The 25,071-nt window shown below is 43.1% G+C and overlaps 1 protein-coding gene across 1 annotated transcript in view; it reads left to right on the top strand.

Annotated features, from left to right (window-relative positions):
• The window catches only part of LOC115169419 (elongation factor 2), a 30,706-nt gene extending 5,635 nt beyond the window's left edge, over window positions 1–25,071 (top strand). Inside the window, exons 2-14 of the mRNA XM_029725004.1 lie at window positions 4,425–4,639; window positions 7,366–7,547; window positions 9,475–9,686; window positions 9,915–10,093; window positions 13,118–13,223; window positions 13,365–13,617; window positions 13,743–13,938; window positions 14,056–14,179; window positions 14,385–14,627; window positions 20,772–21,125; window positions 21,342–21,524; window positions 21,659–21,791; window positions 24,515–25,071. Coding sequence (XP_029580864.1) covers window positions 4,425–4,639; window positions 7,366–7,547; window positions 9,475–9,686; window positions 9,915–10,093; window positions 13,118–13,223; window positions 13,365–13,617; window positions 13,743–13,938; window positions 14,056–14,179; window positions 14,385–14,627; window positions 20,772–21,125; window positions 21,342–21,524; window positions 21,659–21,791; window positions 24,515–24,708 — 2,574 coding nt within the window. The 3' untranslated portion in view covers window positions 24,709–25,071. The remainder of the gene's footprint in view (window positions 1–4,424; window positions 4,640–7,365; window positions 7,548–9,474; window positions 9,687–9,914; window positions 10,094–13,117; window positions 13,224–13,364; window positions 13,618–13,742; window positions 13,939–14,055; window positions 14,180–14,384; window positions 14,628–20,771; window positions 21,126–21,341; window positions 21,525–21,658; window positions 21,792–24,514) is intronic.

Raw genomic sequence — 25,071 nt, 5'->3', positions numbered from 1 at the left:
CATACCCACCGCAAACTTCCTGTGAATTTACTTAATTACTCATGATAAACGTTGACAAAATACATAACAATTATTTAAAGAATTATAGATACAGAACTCCTTTATGCAATCGCTATGTCCGATTTTAAAATAGCTTTTCGGCGAAAGCACATTTTGCAATATTCTGAGTACATAGCTCAGCCATCACGGCTAGCTATTTTGACACCCGCCAAGTTCGGGGCTCACTAAACTCAGAATTACTATTAGAAAAATTGGATTACCTTTGCTGTTCTTCGTCAGAATGCACTCCCAGGACTTCTACTTCAACAACAAATGTTGTTTTGGTTCCAAATAATCCATAGTTATATCCAAATACCTCCGTTTTGTTCATGCGTTCAGGTCACTATCCGAAGGGTGACGCACAAGCGCATTTCGTGACAAAAAAATTCAAAATATTCCATTACCGTACTTAGAAGCATGTCAAACGCTGTTGAAAATAAATTTTTAATGCTAGTTTTCTTGTAAAATAGCGATAATATTCCAACCGGGCAACATTGTATTCATTCAAAGGCTGAAAGAAAAACATGGAGAAGTCTCGCGACCGCGCATCTCCAGTCTCACTGTCCCCAGGCTGACCACTCACAAACAGAGCTTCTGTACTTTGCCCAGAGACAGCAGACACCCCGTTCCACTTTCTGGCGGCTTTAGAGAGCCAATGGAAGCCTTAGAAAGTGTCACTTTAAAGCACAGATGCTGTAATGTTGATAGAGATGCAACAGAAGGACAACAAATTGTCAGACAGGGCACTTCCTGTATGGAATCTTCTCAGGTTTTGGCCTGCCATATGAGTTCTGTTATACTCACAGACACCATTCAAACAGTTTTAAAAACTTTAGTGTTTTCTATCCAAATCTACTAATTATATGCATATTCTAGTTTCTGGGCAGGAGTAGTAACCAGATTAAATCGGGTACGTTTTTTTATCCGGCCGTGAAAATACTGCCCCCTATCCCAAAGAAGTTAATATAACTGCACTGTCCAATTTACAGTAGCTATTATGGTGAAAAAATTCCATGCAATTGTTTGAGGAGAGCTCCTAACAACAAAACACATCAACGCGATAGGTTTGATAAATTCACCTCTAAAGGTGAAATGTGTACTTAAATCAAAGCTAGGCTTTACGGAAGTATCCGGAAACTCTGTCTCGGTTGCAAAATGTAGGCGCTAACCTTTTGCGACCGCATGCCTTTTCCTTTATGAAAACGGGTTGTTTTGCAAATGTTGAACTTATTATATGGCTACTAATACTTGGAAAGCTAAATCAAAGTCCAAGTATACAGATTTGACGGTGTTCTTGCAGAAAAATGGAATATGAATGCGACTTTCCCCTTCACGATTTACCCAAATGTACTTGGGGACTTCTCACAAAAAGTATTCTTGTTCAGTAATTTTTCAAGTTATCCATCAAACTTTGCACATTCACTGCTGCCATCTTGTGGAGATTATCGGAATTACAACCAGAGTGATGGCTAAAACTATGAACTTTCTCTTGCCTTTCAAAGATGGTGGTACTGGTTGTTTTTTTTTGTATTTTCTTCTACCAGATCTATTGTTATATTCTCCTACATTCAATTCACATTTCTACGAACTTCAGTGTTTCCTTTCAGTTAGATTTGGGTATGTCATTTAGGCGAAAATTGAAAAAAAGGGGGCTATCCCTAAGAAGTACCAGTAGTAAATGTTATTTTATCAACGTATAGGTATTAGCTTTTTTTAAATGATTTGTTATTGTATGGTATTTATTATTGCAAGGCAAAACAGTTGATAAACGAGCCACTTTTTTTTTTTCATTTTTTTTTTTCATTGATATATATTTTTTCAAATGTGGTTTGAACTGGGTGTGACCAAGTAACCTCAAAGTCCAGCAATTGGCGTAGGATAGGTGGGGCAGGGGCCTCACAAGTGGCACATCGGTTTAAGGCACTGCATCGCAGTGCTTGAGGTGTCACTACAGACCCAGGTTCAATCCCAGGCTGTGTCACAACCGGCCGTGAACGGGAGTCCCATAGGGCGGCGCACAATTCGCCCAGCATCGTCCGGGTTAGGGGAGGGTTTGGCCGTGGGGACTTTACTTGGCTCATTGCGCTCTCGCGACTCCTTGTGGCGGGCCGGGTGCCTGCAGGCTGACTTCGGTAGTCAGTTGAACAGTGTTTCCTCCGACACATTGGTGCAGCTGGCTTCCGGGTTAAGCGGGCGGGTGTTAAGACGCGTGGTTTGGCAGGTAATGTTTTGGAGGACAAAGGACCAGACATTCGCATCTCCTGAGCACGTTGGGGAGTTGCAGTGATGAGGCAAGATCAAAAAAGGGGGTAAAGTAAAAAAAAATAAGGATGTGGGGCAGGTTTGAGACTGATCTCAAATAATATGAAAAATATACTTTATTACTAAGTTGCCTCCAGTGTCTTTACGGTCTGCTGTAAATTAATAACTTTTAATTGCTAAATATTTCCAATAGATGGCAGCATAATGCCACGAGGCATCAATTAAAGGCTCCAGTTAAAGGCTACGGTTGGACGTACTACCAAATTCTCTAAAACGACATTGGAGGCAGCTTATGGTATTGAAACTAACATTACATTCTCTGGCAACCGCTCTGGTGGACGTTTCTGCAGTCAGCATGCCAATCGCAATCTCCCTTAACTTGAGACGTGTTATTGTGTTGTGACCCAACTGCACATTTTAGTGGCCTTTTATTGTCCCCAGCACCTGTGTAATGACCATGCTCTTTAATCAACTTCTTGATATGTCACACCTGTCAGGTGGATGGATTCTCTTGGCAAAGGAGAAATGCTCACTAACAGGGAGGTAAACAAATGTGTGCACAAAATGAGATATGGAACATTTCTGGGATTTCAGCTCATGAAACAAGGGACCAACACTTTTACATGTTGCATTTTTTGGTGCCATTTAGAGAAAATGCAATTCTAAGCTTTAATCCACTCACAAAAGGCTTAGTGACAGTTCATTTCAACTCATTTGCTATGGCCTCGTGCTAGTGTACCAGCTCAGCCAAAGTTCCTTTGGCAGTTTTTCAGCCTTGGATGAATTTTTACTCATTCTATTGTCCAGATGACTTATAGCACATATTTCGAAGGCCTAGATCTAGTCTAGGACGGCATATGAACTAGCGCTGACTCGTTCAGTTCAATCGATAAATATAGTGGCGACAAGTAAACAGCATATGCTAGTGGTCCGTCCCTAAACTAGAGTAATGGGTTCAATTCTAGTCTGAGCCAGACCGTTCTATTCTACTGTGTCATGCCACCCACCCACCAAGATATATGATAATATACCACCTCACCCCATATGACCAGATTTCTGACTAGGCCTAAGCTAAGGCAAATGTCAGCATCCCACCCTGATGTGCCTTCTAAAAGAGCTAGATCATCAGTCAATGTGTTGTATCCCCTTTTTTCCTCTAGCTGGGTGTGGTTATCAAATAAAAATGTATGCTGACAGTCCATCAAAGATCATTTCGCTTTCATTGTTGTTTTTTGGGGGGGGTTGGATCAGGGTTACTGCTGTTAAATGTCAAACGCATATGCACAGTACAAATAAAGAAGTGGATCATAACGGCCACTCAAATTTTCACTTGGGGTGGATTTACATTTAGTCAAATATGTCTGAGATCTTTTTCCCAACATCAGATTTTCTACTTTTCTGTTTACACTACTAGCCCTGGGTGTGGCCAAAGCCACTGTCTTGCTTCACGTGAGTGCAGTGTACCATAGTAAATAGTTAGCCTTATTTTGATTAACTATTAGAACTATATTGTACATAGTGTTGCGCAATGATTCACATTTTTGCTAACAGAGCAAAAATACTGTCTACTGGTATTAAAGGTAATTCTTCCAGGGAGATGTGATGTGGGAGAGCCATTATCTTTACACTGTACTCCTCAAAGGAGGGTATGTGGTGATGTCTCCCACATTACCTCCGGAGGTGGTTTGGGAGGGCATTACCTCCGGCGGTGGTTTGGGAGGGCATTACCTCCGGCGGTGGTTTGGGAGGGCATTACCTCCGGAGGTGGTTTGGGAGGGCATTACCTCCGGAGGTGGTTTGGGGGTTTGGGGGGCATTACCTCCGGAGGTGGTTTGGGGGGGCATTACCTATGGTTTGGGAGGCGTCTCTTAAAGAGATTTGAACCTAAATCTCTTTACACTGTGGAATTATCTCTCTTGGACCTAGTTTGTGTCGTTAAAGTAGTGTAAAGAGTCCCATAGTCATGCATGTCATTGAGAGACTAAGTGAGCATTTGACATACGTGAGTTAGGGTTCGCCCCCAAATGAATGAATTAACCCTTTAATTTAGCCAGGCTAGTCATCAAGACGAGAGCATATTTTTTTTTACAATAAAAATGTCTTGGTTGATCTGTGCTCTTCAGGTGAACTTTACAGTGGACCAGATCCGTGCGATCATGGACAAGAAGTCCAACATCCGTAACATGTCTGTGATCGCTCACGTGGACCACGGCAAGTCCACGCTGACGGACTCCCTGGTGTCTAAAGCTGGGATCATTGCAGGGTCTCGCGCCGGAGAGACTCGCTTCACAGACACACGCAAAGACGAGCAGGAGCGGTGTATTACCATCAAGTCCACGTAAGTAGTACAGGGTCATATTCATTAGTGCACACTGTTGCAATACGTTTTGCAACTAAAACCGAAAACAAGGGTTTCTTATAGAACAAGTTTGTGTCGTCCGTCCCAGCTTTGGCCCGTTTGCCTCGGTTTCATTCATAGTGAATAGAACCCAGGAGTGTGTGTGTTTGGATCTTACATCTACAGTATAGTAGTTGTATTTTGCTTGAGTAAAACAAAAAAGAAAGTACTTTCTAAAATCATTGATGTTACGGCTTGTTGGCCTTCATCTGAATAAAAGTAATTTCTCAAACTTGAAGAGCGAGATCTGCATCTTCACCACCCTCATGTGATCTTCTATAGACTACAGGTCGGTTGCTGAACACTGTCTTTTCCCACGGTTGCATGTTGCTCTCATATGAACAGTGTCGTACGGAGGACAGTGTGTTGGAAAATGCACACTTTCCTATGGGTTTAGCTAGCATATAGTGCCTTCAGAAAGTATTCAAACCCCTTGGCTTTTGACACATTTTGTTACACCTGAATTTAAAATGGATTAAATTGATTGTCACTGATCTACACACAATACCCCATAATGTCAGTGGAATTATGTTTTTAGAAATTTTTACAAATGGAAAGCTGAAATGTCTTGAATCAAGTATTCAACCCTTTTGTTATAGTAAACCTAAATGAGTTCAGGAGTAAAAATGTGCTTAGTAAGTTGCATGGACTCTGTGTAGTAGTGTTTAACATGATTTAAAAAATAATAATAATTAGATGACTACCTCAATTCTGTGTGTGGGGTACAGAGATATCTGTAACATCCCTCAGTCGAACAGTGAATTTCAAACAGATTCAACCACAAAAAATAGAGAGGTTTTCCAATGTCTAGCAAAAAAGGGCACCTATTGGTAGATGGGTAAAATAAAAATACAGAATATCCCATTGGGAGGCCTCCCGGGTGGCGCAGTGGTCTAAGGCACTGGATCGCAGTGCTAGCTGTGCCACCAGAGATTCTGGGTTCGAGCCCAGGCTCATGGGGCGACGCATAATTGGCCCAGCGTCGTCCGGTTTAGGGAGGATTTGGCCGACAGGGATATCCTTGTCTCATTGCGCACTAGCGACTCCTGTGGCGAGCCGGGCGCAGTGCACGCTGACTAGGTCGCTAGGTGTACGGTGTTTCCTCCGACACATTGGTGTGGCTGGCTTCTGGGTTGGGTCAAGAAGCAGTGCGGCTTGGTTGGGTTGTGTTTCGGAGGACGCATGACTCTCGACCTTCGCCTCTCCTGAGTCTGTACAGGAGTTGCAGCGATGAGACAAGACAGTAACTACTACCAATTGGATACCACGAAATTGGGGAGGAAAAGGGGTAAAAAAAAATAAAGAATATCCCATTGAGCACGGTGAAGTTATTAATTACGCTTTGAATGGTGTATCAATACACCCAGACACTACAAAGATACAGGCATCCTTCCTAACTCCGTTGCCTGCGAGGAAGTAAACCGCTCAGGGATTTCACCATGAGGCCAATGGTGACTTTTTAAAAACTGTTAGTTTAATGGCTGTGATAGGATATAACTGATGGATCAACAACATTGTATGCTGAACCAAAAATATAAACACAACAATTTCAAAGATTTTACTGAGTTACAGTTCATGTAAGGACATCAGTCTATTGAAAGAAATTCATTAGGCCCTAATCTCTGGATTTCACATGACTTGGCAGTCGGGGCCCCACCCACTTGGCAGTCGGGGCCCCACCCAATCAGAATTATTTTGTATTTCTTTTTTTCCCCACAAAAGGGCTTTATTACAGACAGAAATACTCCTCAGCACTTTTTGGGATAAAAAGAAATGGAATAGTGCTAAGCACAGGAAAAATCCTAGAGGAAAACCTGGTTTTCAGACACTGGGAGGAAATTCACCCTTCAGCAGGACAAGAACCTAAAACACAAGGCCAAATATCTACAGTAGTGTTGCATTGAATGAGTCTCCTAGTTTTGAATAAAATCTGCTTAAATCTATGGCCAGACTTCGATGCTGTCTAGCAATGATCACCAACCAACTTGACAGAGCTTGATGAATTTTAAAAAGAATAATGTGCAAATATTGTAAAATCAAGGTGTGCAAAGCTCTTAGACTTACCCAGAAAGACTCACAGCTGTAAATGCTGCCAAAGGTGATTTCTAGCATGTTTTGACTCAGGGGTGTGAATTCAGGCTGTCAAGGGGTGTGACTACTTTCTGAAGGCACTGTATGTATGGCTGAAAACAACACTTATGCCTGAGCTGAAGATGCCAGATTAGAGGTAGAAAACAATTATTTACCGTTGCTTTGGAGATTCGTCTTTGGCTTTACACAGATGACAAACAACAAAGCAGGATAAGTTACAGTGCAGCTTGTTCAGTGCTGTTCAGTCGTTCACCTGAGGATAAAGTAATCCTTCTAACCCCCCCCCCCCCCCCCTAAAAGATTTAGATGCACTATTGTAAAGTGGTTGTTCCACTGGATATCATAAGGTGAATGCACCAATTTGTAAGTCGCTCTGGATAAGAGCGTCTGCTAAATGACTTAAATGTAATGTAAATGTTCCCCCTGCACACATCAACTTGACTACTATCCCTGTCTGTCTGCATCCCACGGCTGACAGGGACACTTGGTTTTAGACACTATATAATAAAAAATATATATATAAATTAACGTTGAAACATCTACCATTCACCTATCCTCTCCCTCACTCTTCTCAGGGCCATCTCTATGTACTACGAGCTGGGAGAAAATGACATGGCTTTCATCAAGCAGACTAAGGATGGGCTTGGCTTCCTCATCAACCTGATCGACTCCCCGGGCCACGTGGACTTCTCCTCTGAGGTCACAGCCGCCCTCAGGGTCACAGACGGAGCGCTGGTGGTGGTTGACTGTGTCTCGGGTAGACTCTCCTTTCTTACTCTCTGTCTTTGTTTCTCTTGCGCTCTCCTTTCTCACTGGGAGATTCTCAATTGCAAATGACGTTTACAGAGGTGGATTTCCAAATTAAATGTGTAAAGTAGTGAAAAGACGTTTAGCTAGTTGTGCAACATTTTAGAGATAAAAGGATAAGTATCATATCATTTTTAAATATGTGCGTACTTTTCTCCTCTGAGTAAACATCTGATTCAAAGGGGGTGTTGCAGATTTCAAAACTCTTCCGCGAAGGACTAGTAGGATATTCTTGTGCTTCCTTGACGGAAGGAGGCGAGGACACTTCCGTTCGCCTACTAACTAATTTTCCTTTTCTATATTGGATTTGCTCAACTCCTGTGTCCTCTCTCGCCTCCTTTTGGAGAGAAAAAAAAGTCAAAGGCTCCCGAGAGGGACAGCGGTCTAAGGCACTGCATCTCAGTGCTAGAGGCGTCACTACAGACACCCTGGTTCGAATCCAGGCTGTATCACAACCGGCTGTGATTGGGAGTCCCATAGGGCGGCGCACAATTGGCCCAGCGTGTCCGGGTTAGGATTTGGCCGTGGTAGGCCGTCATTGTAAATAAGAACAAATTCTTAACTGACTTGCCTAGTTAAATAAAAATTGATGCCACGAGGAGCGGGTGTGGACAAAAAATGCGCTTGTATGAAATTAATCTCCTTCCCCACTCGCGCATCATCAGGCAAATTACATTTGCAGGGGTGGATCCCAAGATAAATGTGTAGAGTGATGCACAACTAACTACATTAATTTTCAAGACATTTCATAGATAAAAAGATGAGTAGCTCATTGTTTTTAACATGTGCATGCTTTACTTCTCCGACAAAACTAAAGCTGATTCAAAGTGGGTGTGGCAGATTTCAAAACTCTTCCGCGAAGGACTCTCGTAGGATATTATGGCCCTATAAAATCTGCGTTAACTAGATCGCGGATGGAATCACTGAATCCAGACATTAAAACGGAATTCAACAATATCAAACATTTTATTGAAGTTATTATTAAGAAATCAACTTATGTTGAATTTTAGAATATACATTCATTTTCCCAAGATTATCAAAATGCATCAGTGATTCATATTTTCCTTCAACTTTCTGACTAGGCAACGGCACAGGAATGCCCCTGTCTGTGTGCGTGTGTTTGTCTACCACTTTGTAGCCGTTAGCGACGATGCTAATGTAATGACGACCGACTTCTGGTAGATGGAGAGGTTCCCAAAAACCTTCTCCATTAACAGTTAACTACAAAGTAGCTTATGCCTGCCTTGCGGAATGATATCATGATTATTTACGTCAATCCCGTGGCCATTAGCTTTGCCAACTTTGCAATCACATGAGCGCAACAGAAACATCGCTAACGCCCCCCCCCCAAAATAGGCTGGTGCACAGTTGACTTAAAGTGTAACTAAACCCCAAAAGCCACATTTCTTGGATTTTCCCAGACCTCAAAAGTGGTCTGTGATTTATTAAGCATTGTGGACATCAATTTTGTTTTAATATAAGACAAAATACAAAACTGAATGACAGAAACCCATTAACAAAACTGAACAGGATTTGGGGGAAATGAAACTTATTTGATATGGCCCTAAGATACACATGGCTATCCTTGATGAAAGGTGGCTATCGAGGAGGGGAGGACACTTCTGTTCGCCTACTAACGAATTCACTTCTCCTCGACCACTTATCTATCAGTTTCCGGGTCAAGGAGGAGAGGGTGGAGGACAGACCTTTTGCCCATTGTCTTTCTTTCTCTCGTTCAGGCCTTTCTCAATGTCCTTACTCTCGCTTCCTCTCTCTCATTGTTCCGGTCTCCTTTCTCTCAGTGCAGTCTTTCTTGCCCGCTCAATTTCTGTCTTTGGATTTTCATATAACACCCTCATTCTCCATCCCCTGTTCAGGTGTGTGTGTGCAGACAGAGACTGTGTTGAGGCAGGCCATTGCTGAGCGCATCAAGCCGGTGCTGATGATGAACAAGATGGACCGGGCCCTGCTAGAGCTGCAGCTGGAGCCTGAGGACCTGTTCCAGACCTTCCAGCGCATCGTGGAGAACGTCAACGTCATCATCGCCACCTATGGAGAGGATGAAGCGGGACCAATGGGCGCCATTATGGTGAGAGGGACACACACACCTGACAAGAATAAATCTAAGTAGTCATCAGTTGGAGTGAATTCCTTCTAAATTCCTGCCAATTTAGGAGTGGAGTTGCACCGCTATGGAGAGAATTCATGTCCAGTTCAACTGACAGATTTAAATGGGACTTGTCCCCAAACTCTGACGTGATCAAAGGGAAACATGTTTGGCCTACGACAAAGACATGGTCCTCTTGTCGTCCCTCAGATTGACCCCGTGATCGGTACCGTAGGGTTTGGGTCTGGCCTCCACGGCTGGGCCTTCACCCTCAAGCAGTTTGCTGAGATGTACGTGGCCAAGTTTTCTGCTGGCAAAGACACCCAGTTGGGACCAGCAGAGCGATGTAAGAAGGTGGAGGACATGATGAAGAAGCTGTGGGGAGAGAGGTACACACACATATATAAATACCACTACACACAAACTGTACATGCATGCATACACACACTTTACATACATACATAAATCAAATGTTATTTGTCACATGCAGATGTTAATGTGAGTGTAGCGAAATGCTTGTGCTTCTAGTTCCGACAATGCAGTAATATCCAACGAGTAATCTAGCCTAACAATTTCACAACAATTACCTTGTACACACAAGTGTAAAGGAATGAATATGTACATAAAAAAATATATGAATGAGTGATGGTATAGAACGGCATAGGCAAGATGCAGTGGATGGTATAGAGTACAGTATATACATATGAGATGAGTAATGTAGGATATGTAAACATTATATGAAGTGGCATTGTTTAAAGTGGCGTCGTGATACATTACATCAAGATGGCAAGATGCAGTAGATGGTATAGAGTACAGTATATGAAGTGGCATTGTTTAAAGTGGCTAGTGATGCATTTATTACATCAATTTTTCCATTATTAAAGTGGCTGGAGTTGAGTCACTAAACAAAATACTGCATAGTTTCCTAGGAACGCGAAGCGAGGCGGCCATCTCTGTCGGCGCCGGAAGTTGACACACACACACACACACACTGTATGTACTTGCGTAAGTAATCTCTCACACACACAGTACGAGTCAACTTTGGATACCTACTTATTCAAGGGTTTTACATTGTAGAATAATAGTGAAGACATTAAAACTATGAAATAACACACATGGAATCATGTAGTAACCAAAAAAGTGTTAAAAAAATCAAATTATATTTTAGATCCTTCAAAGTAGCCACCGTTTGTCTTGATGATGGCTTTGCACACTCTTGGCATTCTCTCAACCATCTTCACCTGGAATGCTTTTTCAACAGTTTTGAAGAAGTTCCCACATATGCTGAGCACTTGTTGGCTGCTTTTCCTTCACTCTACAGTCCAACTCATCCCAAACCATCTCAATTGGGTTGAGGAGGTCAGGTCATCTGATGCAGCACTCATCACTCTCCTTCTTGGTCAAATAGCCTTTACACAGCCTGGAGGTGTGTTGGGTCATTGTCCTGTTGAAAAACAAATGAAAGTCCCACTAAGCGCAAACCTGATGGGATGGTGTATCATTGCAGAATGCTGTGGTAGCCATGCTGGTTAAGTGTGCCTTGCATTCTAAATAAATCACTGACAGTGTCACCAGCAAAGCACCATCACACCTCTTCCATGCGTCACAGTGGGAACCACACATGCGGAGATCATCCGTTCACCTACTCTGCATCTCACAAAGACAACTGCGGTTGGAAGCAAAAAATCTCAAATTTGGACTCATCAGACCAAAGGACAGATTTCCACCGGTCTAATGCCCATTGCTCGTGTTTCTTGGCCCAAGCAAGTCTAATTTTATTGGAGTCCTTTAGTAGTGGTTTCTTTGCAGCAGTTTGACCATGAAGACCTGATTTCAGGCTGGTAACTCTAATGAACTTATCCTCTGCAGCAGAGGTAACTAACTGTGGCAGTCCTCATGAGAGCCAGTTTCATCATAGCGCTTGATGGTTTTTGCGACTGCACTTTCAAAGTTCTTAATTTTCCAGATTGACTGACCATGTCTTAAAGTAATGATGGACTGTCGTTTCTCTTTGTTTGTTTGCACTGTTCTTGCCGTAATATGAACTTGGTCTTTTATAGGGCTATCTTCTGTATATCACCCCTACTTTGTCACAACACAACTAATTGGCTCAAATGATTTAAGAAGGAAAGAAATTCCCCAAATGAACTTAACAAGCCACACCTATTAACTGAAATGCATTCCAGGTGACTACCTTGTGAAGCTGGTTGAGAGCATGCCAAGAGTGTACAAAGCTGTCAAGGCCAAGGGTGGCTACTTTGAAGAATCAAAAACGTTTTTGGCTTTAACACTTTCTTTTTGGATTACTACATGATTCCATGTGTTATTTCATAGTTTTGATGTCTTCACTATTCTACAATGTAAAAATAAATGAGTAGGTGTCAACTTTTGACTGACACTGTACATGGACACACATACTGTACATGTGTAAACACACAGAAGTGTAATAAGAGAAGACTTGAGGAAGAATCTGTGGGTAGTAGGATCTATGCATCTGACTGAATAGTGGGGCAAGAGGTACACGCAGAGGTGAAAGAAGGGTGGGAGACACAATGTAGATATTGCAGGTAGACAGGTACACACTTACTCGGATTGCGTTCCAGGTAGAAAATCTCTGCGGCCTGTGCAGATTGTAAGATCTACACAATGTCTTGAAGTGTAACATCTCAGGAATCACACACATGTGGAGTGATCCTATAGCTTCTACAGAGCTGCACTGAGAATTTGTATCTGGAATGCACATTCTCCATCTCTCTAGGGCGCACTTGATTTAGAACGCCTATCATGCTAGGTAGGTGTAGCTTGTACCTTAGGACCAATGGAATGGTTCCAAAGGGGACGACGCCGCCTACCCCGGCATTTCGGACTTATTAAATTAAGTGTGCCTGTGCTCTCTCGCTTTCTCAATCGCACGCACACAGGTGAGGGCGTGGCAATATTGAAAAGTGTTTGCAGGTATGTGACGTGACACAGGCAGCCACCTATATGTACAGGGTTTCTCTCTGTATGGAGACCTGTTGAAGACAAAGTAAACACATTTGGGAGCCTAAATCGCAGGTGCGCACTCTTCTCTTATGCTGGCAAACAATCTGACGTGTTGCAAAAATGTCCTGTCTTTGGCTGTTGACTTGTCACAGCTGATTGTATCGTACTGAATGTAAATGCTTGCGAGTTCCTGGCTGTCGTAGTGACATGAAATGTAGTTAACTGTTGAACTTGTCTTTTTTCCTTGACTCTTAATAGCACTGGTTTTCCATTTAACTTCCTGAATAGAGACTTCAATTGGAATGGACCTCAACCAAGCTTGCAACTTGTTGAATGCACGTTTTGTTGAAATGTGTGTTGATCTGGATAAGTGTCTGCTAACTGACTGAACTGTCAATGAAAATATTTTGTGTATATCCATCCGGCAGGTTTTTTGACCCAGCCACTGGGAAGTTCAGTAAGACTGCCACTGGCCCCGATGGCAAAAAGCTGCCCCGCACCTTCTCTCAACTCGTGCTGGATCCAATCTTCAAGGTGAGACCGGCCATGACGCCCCTAAAGTGTTTTCATTGATTAATTTATGCAATGCATTGACCAGTATTAATGTATCAATATTTTCTTTTTAAAAGGATGAAAATCAACTGTCTAACCCTCACCCGTTCTCCCTCCCTCCAGGTATTCGATGCCGTCATGAACTTCAAGAAGGAGGAGACGGCCAAGCTGATAGAGAAGCTGGACATCAAGCTGGACACGGAGGACAAGGAGAAGGAGGGCAAGCCCCTGCTGAAGGCTGTGATGCGTCGCTGGCTCCCAGCCGGAGAGGCTCTGCTCCAGATGATCACCATCCACCTGCCCTCCCCCGTCACCGCCCAGAAGTACCGCTGTGAGCTGCTTTATGAGGGTCCAGGAGACGACGAGGCCGCCATGGGTGAGGACAGGCACGCACACCGAGACACATGCACCCCCAAACAACTGACTGGAGGCAGAGAAAAGAACACTGTGCCTGTCCTAACTAATATCTCATATACTTATACCCCTTTCCTCTTCTCTCAGGTATCAAGAACTGCGACCCCAAGGCACCTCTGATGATGTACATCTCTAAGATGGTGCCCACAACAGATAAAGGTCGCTTCTACGCCTTCGGCCGTGTCTTCTCTGGCTGCGTGTCCACCGGTCTGAAGGTGCGCATCATGGGACCAAACTTCACCCCCGGGAAGAAGGAAGACCTCTACATCAAACCTATCCAGAGGTGTGTGTGTGCGCGCGTGTGTGGTACCATTTAGAGCGCCAGATACGTGTGTGTGAAGTGAACTTTTAAATATCGTGTATTCTCTCCCCTCAATCTCTTCTCCCGTCCTCCCTCTAGAACCATTCTGATGATGGGGCGTTACGTAGAGCCCATTGAGGATGTACCATGTGGGAACATTGTTGGTCTGGTTGGAGTAGACCAGTATCTGATTAAGACAGGGACCATCACCACCTTTGAACAGGTAGCTTGTACATCATCACATTATACTATAGGAAAACTGAAGGCCACATTGACTTTTAATGACAAAGAAGGATTTTCCATTCAATTTATTTTGCTCTCCTAGACTTTTACTCTGGTCAAAAGTAGTGCACTATATAGGGAATAGGGTGCCATTTTGGATGAACAATAGATGAATATTTCTCCCGTCTTGTGTGCTCGTCCAACAGGCCCACAACATGCGTGTGATGAAGTTCAGCGTCAGCCCCGTGGTGAGAGTGGCTGTGGAGGCCAAGAACCCTGCTGACCTGCCCAAGCTGGTGGAGGGTCTGAAGCGTCTGGCCAAGTCTGACCCCATGGTGCAGTGTATCATCGAGGAGTCTGGCGAGCACATCATCGCCGGGGCCGGAGAGCTCCATCTGGAGATCTGTCTCAAGGATCTGGAGGAGGACCACGCCGGCATTCCACTGAAGGTGAGGAACAGACTACATATGAGACGGGGTTGAATGCGCTTTCTCCAAGTACAGTACAAATGGTACATACAGAGGAAAGGGGATTTTGTTTTCCACTGCCTAACAAAGAGAATCTGCCATAGGGAGTGGGTGTCTTTACTCTGTAGACATTATAGGACGTGGCAAGACTGCCGTCAAGGAAATATGTCTATGTAGACGAATGCACTGTTTTAACTAGGTATGGGCATGGCAATTCAAATATCCGAACGGACTTGCGAGAGTTTTCTTTTTTTTGGGAGGAGGGAAATCATAGGCCTATTTTTAACAATAAAAAGGCTTTGTCTAAATAAATGTGACATTGCTACACACAAGGATATACCATGACATTTGAAATTCTTAATTCAATAAAATAAACGTTTGAATGTAGTGTGACTTCCATACCGTAGCCTCGGATTTCACACACTACCCGATAATGACAAAGCAAAAACATATTTTATTTTTTGCAAACATATTACAAATAGACACCTTATTTACATATGTATTCAGACCCTTTGCTATGAGACTCAAAATTAAGCTCTGGTGCATCCTGTTTCAGTTGATCATCCTGAGTCCACCTGTGGTAAATTCAATTGATTGGACATGACATGATTTGGAAAGACGCACACCTGTCTATATTAGGTCCCATGAGACCAAGGAATGAAGTCGAAGGAATTGTCCGTAGAGCTCCGAGACAGGATTGTGTCGGCATAGTTCTGGGGAAGGGTACCACAACATTTCTGCAGCATTGAAGGTCCCCAAGAACACAGTGGCTTTCATTCTTAAATGGAAGAAGTTTGGAACCACCAACACTCTTCCTAGAGCTGGCTGCCCGGCCAAACTAAGCAATCAGGGGAGAAGGATCTTGGTCATGACAGAGCTCCTCTGTGGAGATGGGAGAACCTTCCACAAGGACAACCATCTCTGCAGTACTCCACCAATCAGGTCTTTATGGTATTGTGGCCAGAAGGAAGCCACTCCTCAGTAAAAGGCACATGACACCCCACCTGGAGTTTGCCAAAAGGCACCTAAAGGACTCTGACTAGAAGTCGACTGATTATGATTTTAACGCTGATACCGATTATTGGAGGACCAAAAAAAGCCGATACCGATTAATCTGACTTTTTAATTAAAAAAATGTATAATGACAATTACAACAATACTGAATGAACTCTTATTTTAACTTAATATAATACATCAATAAAATCAATTTAGCCTCAAATAAATAATGAAACATGTTCAATTTGGTTTAAATAATGCAAAAACAAAGTGTTGGAGAAGAAAGTAAAAGTGCAATATGTGCCATGTAAGAAAGCTAACGTAAGTTCCTTGCTCAGAACATGAGAACATATGAAAGCTGGTGGTTCCTTTTAACATGAGTCTTCAATATTCCCAGGTAAGAAGTTTTAGGTTGTAGTTATTATAGGACTATTTCTCTCTATACGATTTGTATTTCATATACCTTTGACTATTGGCACTTTAGTATTGCCAGTGTAACAGTATAGCATCCGTCCCTCTCCTCGCTCCTACCTGGGCTCGAACCAGGAACACATCGACAACAGCCATCCTCGAAGCAGCGGTACCCATGTAGAGCAAGGGGAACAACTACTCCAAGTCTCAGAGCGAGTGACGTTTGAAACGCTATTAGCGCGAGCCCGCTAACTAGCTAGCCATTTCACATCGGTTACACCAACCTAATCTTGGGAGTTAACAGGCTTGAAGTCATAAACAGCGCAATGCATTGCGAAGGGCTGCTGGCAAACGCACAAAAGTGCTGTTTGAATGAACGCTTATGAGCCTGCTGCTGCCTACCATCGCTCAGTCAGACTGCTCTATCAAATCATAGACTTAATTATAACACAACACACAGAAATACGAGCCTTAGGTCATTAATATGGTCGAATCCGGAAATTATCACCTTTTTCCTGTCAGTGAAATACGGAACCGTTCCGTATTTTATCTAACGGGTGGCATCCCTAAGTCAAAATATTCCTGTTACATTGCACAACCTTCAATGTTATGTCATAATTACATAAAATTCTGGCAAATTAGTTCGCAACGAGCCAGGCGGCCCAAACTGTTGCATATACCCTGACTCTGCGTGCAATGAACGCAAAATGGCACAATTTCACCTGGTTAATATTGCCTGCTAACCTGGATTTCTTTTAGCTAAATATGCAGGTTTAAAAATATATAGTTCTGTGTATTGATTTTAAGAAAGGCATTGATGTTTATGGTTAGCTACAGTCGTGCAACGGTTGTGCTTTTTTTCGCAAATGCGCTTTTGATAAATCATCCCCCGTTTGGCGAAGTCGGCTGTCTTTGTTAGGAAGAAATAGTCTTCACAGTTCGCAACGAGCCAGGCGGCCCAAACTGCTGCATATACCCTGACTCTGTTGCAAGAGGTAACACATTTTCCCTAGTTAAAAGAAATTCATGTTAGCAGGCAATATAAACTGAATATGCAGGTTTAAAAATATATACTTGTGTATTGATTTTAAGAAAGACATTGTTTATGGTTAGGTACACGTTGGAGCAATAACAGTCCTTTTTCGCGAATGCGCACCGCATCGATTATATGCAACGCAGGACAGGCTAGATAAACTAGTAATATCATCAACCATGTGTAGTTAACTAGTGATTATGATTGATCGTTTTTTATAAGATAAGTTTAATGCTAGCTAGCAACTTACCTTGGCTTCTTACTGCATTCGTGTAACAGGCAGGCTCCTCGTGGAGTGCAATGTAAAGCAGATGGTTAGAGCGTTGGACTAGTTAACCGTAAGGTTGCAAGATTGAATCCCCGAGCTGACAAGGTAAAAATCCGTCGTTCTGCCCCTGAACAAGGCAGTTAACCCAGCGTTCCTAGGCCATCATTGAAAATAAGAATGTGTTTTTAACTGACTTGCCTCGTTAAATAAAGGTCTAAAAAAAAATCGGCATCCAAAAATACCGATTTCCAATTGTTATGAAAACTTGAAATCGGCACTAATTAATCAGCCATTCCAATTAATCGGTCGACCTCTATCTCAGACCATGAGAAACAAGATTCTCTGGCCTGAATACCAAGTGTCACATCTGGAGAAAACCTGGCACCATCCCTACGGTGAAGCGTGGTGGCAGCATCATGCTGTGGGGATGTTTTTCAGTGGCAGGGACTGGGAGACTAGCCTGGATCGAGGTAAAGATGAACAGCGCAAAGTACAGAGATCTTTGTTGAAAACCTGCTCAGGACCTCAGACTGGGGCGAAGGTTCACCTTCCAACAGGACAACAACCCTAAGCACACAGCCAAGACAACGCAGGAGTGGCTTCGAGACAAGTCTGAGTGGCTCAGCAGGTGCCCAGACTTAAACCCGATCAAACATCCCTGGAGAGACCTAAAAATAGCTGTGCAGCAACGCTCCCCTTCCAACCTGACAGAGCTTGAGATGATCTGCAGAGAAGAATGGGAGAAACTCCACAAATACAGGTGTGCCAAGTAGGGATGCACGATATCGGAATCGTCCGATATAGCTAAAAATGCCAACATCGGTATCGGCCTGATGTCTAGTTTAACAGCGACATTAAATGTCAAAGCTACCGTGCATACCTATAACATAGGTACATGACGTAATGATGCCACGTAAAATTTTGCGCTACACGTGCAACACAGCATTCCTAACCTAGCCCACAATGTCTGCTGTGTGGATCGAGCAGTCAACAAGTCCAGCAGTCATTTGAAAGAGTAATAACATTTCAGCGAGACAACTCAAAGGCGAAATCCATTGCCCTTGACAATCAACCGTTCTCTGTCGTGGGTGATGTTGGCTTTCACCGACTGGTCGAGCACCGGTACACACTACCAAGTGCGATATTTTTCAGACTTTGCCCTACCGGAGTTACACAGTAATAGAGTCACTGCTATTCGCTTCACGACATGCATACTATGGAGCGCCGTTTGGGTCTTTGCGTGTCAAAAAAGATACAGTAGCACTGTCAAAGCTGTACAAAAAAGTCTGCAAACACCGACCACAAACGATGTGTTTACAATACCACGTTGGTAATAAAGCATGTGTTCAACTTCTGGGGTAGCTAGCTTTAGCTTGGTACCTAGCTAGCACCAATACAACCAGCCTGAAAACAATGACCAGTAGAAACTGCAGTCATTTTCATTATTCTTACCAATGATTTAAGAATCCTTGTGAGTAAGTATTAGCTAGGTTGCCATTTGTTGATCTCTTATTGAAATTGAACATCAGTTAATGAAAATAAATAGCTCGCCAGCTACTTAACCCTGTTGCCCTAATCTAACGTTATAAGCAGCCAGCTAGCTTCATCTGGCTAGTGAGGCTCGACCGGACCGGGTTATGTGTTGTGAAGCTAGCCACAATAAGGATTAGGCACACTAGTGGAATCTGCGGTTTGCTTTCAAAATAAAAGTATGTCATTGACAGTGATGCAAATGAATACAAATAGTAGAATTAGGCCATACTTTTATTTAAGGCTACCCGCAAAGTCCACTATTGTGGCTAATCCTTAATTTGGGCTAGCTTCACATAGATGGGTCCGACCACCATTAATCAAATAAGGACTGTTTTTGTAAATTAGGGTTATTTTAGATGATGACATCTAGATTACGTCGTTGCTATGTTTTTGGGGAAGAACATTGTTTGCATCCATGAGCTAGCTAGCTTTTTTTTAATGACCAGCACTGTAGGTGCGCGAGACAACTTTACCAGCATCATAGCGTACGTTTCGTTGTGACATATGAAATACGAGTGATAGTGTAATCAATGTGTAATAACTACGTTAAAAAAATGTATGAACGTGCTAAATTATGTGACGTGCAGTCATTCAGGTCCTGATTGGTCAAATAGTGTTTCAGCCATATCTTTTTTGACACGCGAAGACCCAAACGGCGTTCCATAGAAATTCTGGCTGAGAATGAAACGACTGAACAATGAAACAGCAAGTAAGTGAAATAAATAGCTTTTGATTATGTTTTACTGGTAATGGGGACATGCGTACATGCCAACAAAATAACTTGTTGGTCTCGTGTAACTTTTTTTATTTAACTAGGCAAGTCAGTTAAGAACAAATTCTTATTTATAATGACGGCCCGGACCACACTGGGCCAATTGTGCACTGCCCCATGGGACTCCCAATCATGGCCGGATGTGATACAGCTTGGATTCGAATCAGGGACTGTAGTGACGCCTCTTCCACTGAGATGCAGTCAGTGCCTTAGACCGCTGTGTGTGTGTGTGTGTGTGTGTGTGTGTGTGTGTGTGTGTTAACTGTACTAGAATGCTTAAAAGGCTGCTAAAATGTTAAATATCGGTATCTGGGTTTTTTTGGGCAAGGAAAGTATCAGCCAAAAATGTCATCGGTGCATCACTAGTACATTTACATTTTAGTCCTTTAGCAGACGCTCTTATCTAGAGCGACTTACAGTAATGAATGCATTTCATTTCATGCATTTTTTTGTACTGGCCCCCCGTGGGAATCGAACCCACAACCCTGGCGTTGCACACACCATGCTCTACCAACTGAGCCACAGGGAAGGCTAGTGCCAAGCTTGTAGCGTCATACCCAAGAAGACTCGATGCTGTAATTGCTGCCAAAGGTGTTTCAAGAAAGTACTGTAAAGGGTTTGAATACTTATGTGAATAAAAAAAATGTATTTTGCACATTTCTAATCTGTTTTATCTTTGTCATTATGGGGTATTGTGTGTAGATTGATTTTATTTTTTTAATCCATTTTAGTATAATGCTGTAAAGTAACAATGTGGAAAAAGTCGAGGTCTGAATACTTTCCGAAGGCACAGTAGCTGGCTAACTTGGCTAGCTTCTTTAAATTGATTTGATGCAGTCAAGACCGGCACTACCAGATAAGTTATCATCTCATCTGTATGGCTACTCCCATATGAAACTCACCATCCACTGCCCATTCCCCGCACTTCTGCAAGCAAGCAAAGTGGGAATTCTCCCAAGTCGCGCAGCAAGCCAGTTCAAGTTATAATTTTTTTAAACACGTATTTCGACTATCCGGGTATCCCAAAAAATATTATGATATTATTGGATTAGTGAAGTTATTTAAAAATGCCCATCCCTAGTCCTGACTTGACAACTCTCTTCCACCTAACAGAAATCAGACCCGGTGGTGTCCTACAGGGAGACTGTGTCTGAGGAGTCTGAAGTGATGTGCCTGTCCAAGTCCCCCAACAAGCACAACCGTCTGTACATGCGGGCTAAACCATTCCCCGACGGCCTGGCCGAGGACATCGAGAAGGGCGACGTCAGCCCCCGGCAGGAGCTCAAGATCCGCGCCCGCTTCCTGGCTGACAAGTACGAGTGGGACGTGTCGGAGGCCCGTAAGATCTGGTGCTTTGGTCCCGACGGCACCGGGCCCAACCTGCTGATGGATGTGACCAAGGGAGTCCAGTACCTGAACGAGATCAAGGACAGCGTGGTGGCCGGCTTCCAGTGGGCTGTCAAGGAGGTGGGTTTACGTTTAGTTAAGCTTGACAACCAGCTAAGGCACAGTCAATTTTCCTTGCTAAAGCTTATTGAAGCATTGCAGTTCAAATCTGCATTCATGACTTCAGTGTATAAGTAGACTTGAATCTACAGTTTTGGCCATGCTAAAGGTACCAAGTTTGCTTGGTCTTTTCTCTATCCTGAGTTGTGAAGTGGTGTTCCTTCTTCCCTCCTACAGGGTGTGCTGTGTGAGGAGAACATGCGTGCGATCCGCTTTGACATCCATGACGTGACCCTGCACACAGACGCCATTCACCGCGGTGGTGGACAGATCATCCCTACCGCCCGCAGAGTGCTGTACGCCTGCCAGCTCACTGCACAGCCAAGACTCATGGAGCCTGTCTACCTGGTCGAGATCCAGGTGTGTGTGGGGTGTGCGACTACTTTGACACTTCAACTCGACCACTGTCTTACATTGAATTGTATGCTAGGCTATTGGGGGCTATTTGGAATCAAGTGTGACATGACGGAGTCATGCGTTTCCCCTCTCTGCAGTGTCCAGAGCAGGTAGTGGGCGGGATCTACGGCGTGCTGAACAGGAAGCGAGGTCACGTGTTCGAGGAGTCCCAGGTGATGGGCACGCCCATGTTCATCGTCAAGGCCTACCTTCCTGTCAACGAGTCATTCGGTGAGTGAGAGTTAACTTTATCCAGGGCTTACCAGGGACAATTTGAATTTCGGTGTACTTGACGGAATTGAACCCAACCCGGTGTAGAACATTTATTCTTATTTGATGGGTGATGTATAGAGATGACCCATTGCCTTGACACAACCTTCTGAACATTTCACTGTTTTAACTCTCAAGCTACCAACTTATTTTACATACAACAATTACCAACTGGGGTAATTTTGACCCCAAGAAACTATTGGAATCACAGCAACAACTTTCTTAACAAAACATCCTTAAACATCTAATTAATGTTAGATTGAAGAAAAGACAAACTTATTTTAGCATTTTGTTTATTCTGTAAAACTTCTATTCCAAAGTACAATCCACATTAGTACGAAACTTAATTTAACATCTGAATACACTATCATTTAGTTTTCAGAATTTCAGAAAATGAATGTGGTAAAAACGACTACCATTTAAAGGGACAGTACACCAACATTTTGAAATGTAGTGAATTTGATATACAAAAAGTCATTCAATTCACTTCAAAAAGTGATCCTGAGAAACAACACATTGCATTAGTATTGCTGTTAGTGAAACAATGTTAGCCGTACCACTATGGCAGCAAGCCCAAAATTGATGTTAGTTACTTTACACCAAATGATATAGCACCCAAAATATCCTAAGCTACACACACAGATTATTGGATATGAATTCTGGTATTTAACATTTTCAGTATTTTGGGGGGAGAATGGACACCAATACAGCACTTCTGTACATTGAGGGTAGCTGGTTTCTTTAGTTTTACCAAGTATTCATACCACTGATAAACTTGAGCTGTTTTGACTGCGACTTATTCATATATCTAAAGGTAATTCTAATTTTGTACTGTCATACCTAGTTATAGCCATCAGCGAGTACTAGGGATGCAACGACTCACGGATAGGCGTCGGTCCCCGATTCAAAGCACCGGTCGGCTTTTTGCATGCTGAAATACCCCACAGAATATGTTGCCTATTTGTGCTATATATTAATTGGCTATGTCATCGCTCATTTGTAAACAAATATTGATACATTACTTGCTCAAATCTGCAAAAATTACAAGTTGATTAGTGGGTGACAGTGATTTAAGAACCGGGGTGGGGGGGGGACAAAATATAGGCTACGTTGTCACCCCTAATCTGATAGTGGTAGATCCCTAGCTTCCCTTATGGCTTGGGGCAGGATTGTTATGTTGGGCCTCGAGTTTCCACTCTGATGCTATGTTTGTAGCCTAGTGGTTAGAGCGTTGGACTTGTAACCGACAGGTTGCAAGATCAAATCCCCGAGCTGACAAGGTGAAAATCTGTCGTTCTGCCCCTGAACAAGGCAGTTAGCCCACTGTTCCTAGGCCGTCATTGAAAATAAGAATTTGTTCTTAACTGACTTGCCTAGTTAAATAAAGTTTAAAAAAAAGTTTAACCATGTGGGAATTTACTAGTTATGAAGTGGTAAATACCAGTTGGATACATTCATGTGATTTGAACTCGTTGAGAAACACTGATTGGCTAATGGCCAACAAACTGTCAACCATACAGCTATTTACAAGCTATCATGCTTGTAAACAAATCAGTTCAAAAACCACATTAAATAGCTTTTTATAAATAATGTTTTGTTGCATTTTAACTACCGAAAGTGCTGTTGGAAGCCATTTCCTTAGTAGGTGACATCAGAGGTCACCATGTGGGAGAAGTGGGTGCTCAGGATGATAGACAAGTTTCCCACTAGTAATTACCAGTTGGACGGCTGTTCAAGTGGATTTTTCCCAGTTGTATTTGTTACGAGCTCAACACAACACTGCCTCCTCCAGTGCCAGATGCACACTTGTGACTCATAAAGGGAGCGTGTCTGTAGCGCAGTACATCTCCCAGTCCGTGGTAATGTGATGGGCTGTTCAGTAAGCACAACACAGGGTGCATTGGCCAATTCATTGAAAGCTTTAGCTTGCTTTTATATAGTGGGAACTACCCGTTTTGCTGAAAAGGGTGCAGGAGTGAAACCCCCTATCATCAACCACTGGAGAATGGGCGCATATGTGCAGCTATAAACCAAAGACTGTAAAAATATATATATATATATAACAGCCTACTTATTACTTGTCATCTATTTGGCTCGGCCAGAATCAGCTGCTTGAATGCAGAGGGGAGACTGTTTCTTTGCTTTTCCATCTTGCACCTGGGTGACGTCAGCGTGAATGTGTCATGTTTGAGGTGTTGGCAGCTGCAGAGGCTGTTCTGCGTTGATCATGGTGACATACTGTTAACGTTCTATCCACAATTCTATGTCCGCCTTTATTTAACTAGGCAAGTCATTTAAGAACAAATTCTTATTTACAATGACGGCCTAGGAACAGTGGGTTAACTGCCTTGTTCAGGGGCAGAAGGACAGATTTTTACCTTGTCAGCTCGGGGATTCGATCTAGCAACCTTCCGGTTACTAGTCCAACGCTCTAACCACTAGGCTACCTGCCTAGTAGCGGATCTTCCAATTCTGACCAATAGAATAGGTAGCCTACATGTTTCTACTATAGTAGATTGACATAGGCTACTGATTTTAGTTTACTTGTCTTGTTGGCTGAGGAATAGTAAATGTGTAGTTATTCTAACGTGTTCAAAGTGTACATCAGAATTCGGTAAGCAGGACCGCACATTGCTACATCCTTGACTTGCATGTTCTGTTAATATCATCTTCTCCTCCCCCAGGTTTCACAGCTGACCTGCGCTCCAACACGGGCGGCCAGGCCTTCCCCCAGTGTGTGTTTGACCACTGGCAGATCCTCCAGGGGGACCCCCAGGACCCTACCACCAAGACTGCCATTGTGGTGGCAGAGACCAGGAAACGCAAAGGGCTCAAAGAGGGCATCCCCGCCTTAGACAACTACCTGGACAAATTGTAAATGCTAGTTCTGAATCCCAAATGGACCCCTAGACACTACAACCCCCTCTAGGCACTACAATTTAAGTTGTTGGCTAGGCGTAAGCAATATGGGGAAGATTTCACCTAGCCTATCTGAGGGTAATGTGGATCTATACCTATTCGACCCTTTCAGATCTACAGTGCCTAAAGGAATGGACTAGGGGTTGGTTTGGAATTTAGTGGATGTCTGACCATTCCTCCCCCCATTCCTTCTATTCCTCCACTGTACGAGTGAGGGATGGGACTGTACAGTGCGCAGTGGCGCTTGCCTAAATGGAAACCTGGTGAAACCAAACCAAGGATACAAATGTGTAAATCATAATAAAGATTAATTGAAATTGTA

Source organism: Salmo trutta, chromosome 31, assembly GCF_901001165.1.
Source record: "Salmo trutta chromosome 31, fSalTru1.1, whole genome shotgun sequence".
Lineage (NCBI taxonomy): Eukaryota > Metazoa > Chordata > Actinopteri > Salmoniformes > Salmonidae > Salmo > Salmo trutta.
Note: the sequence above shows the minus strand (reverse complement) of the source record. Positions and strands in the feature narration are given on the sequence as shown.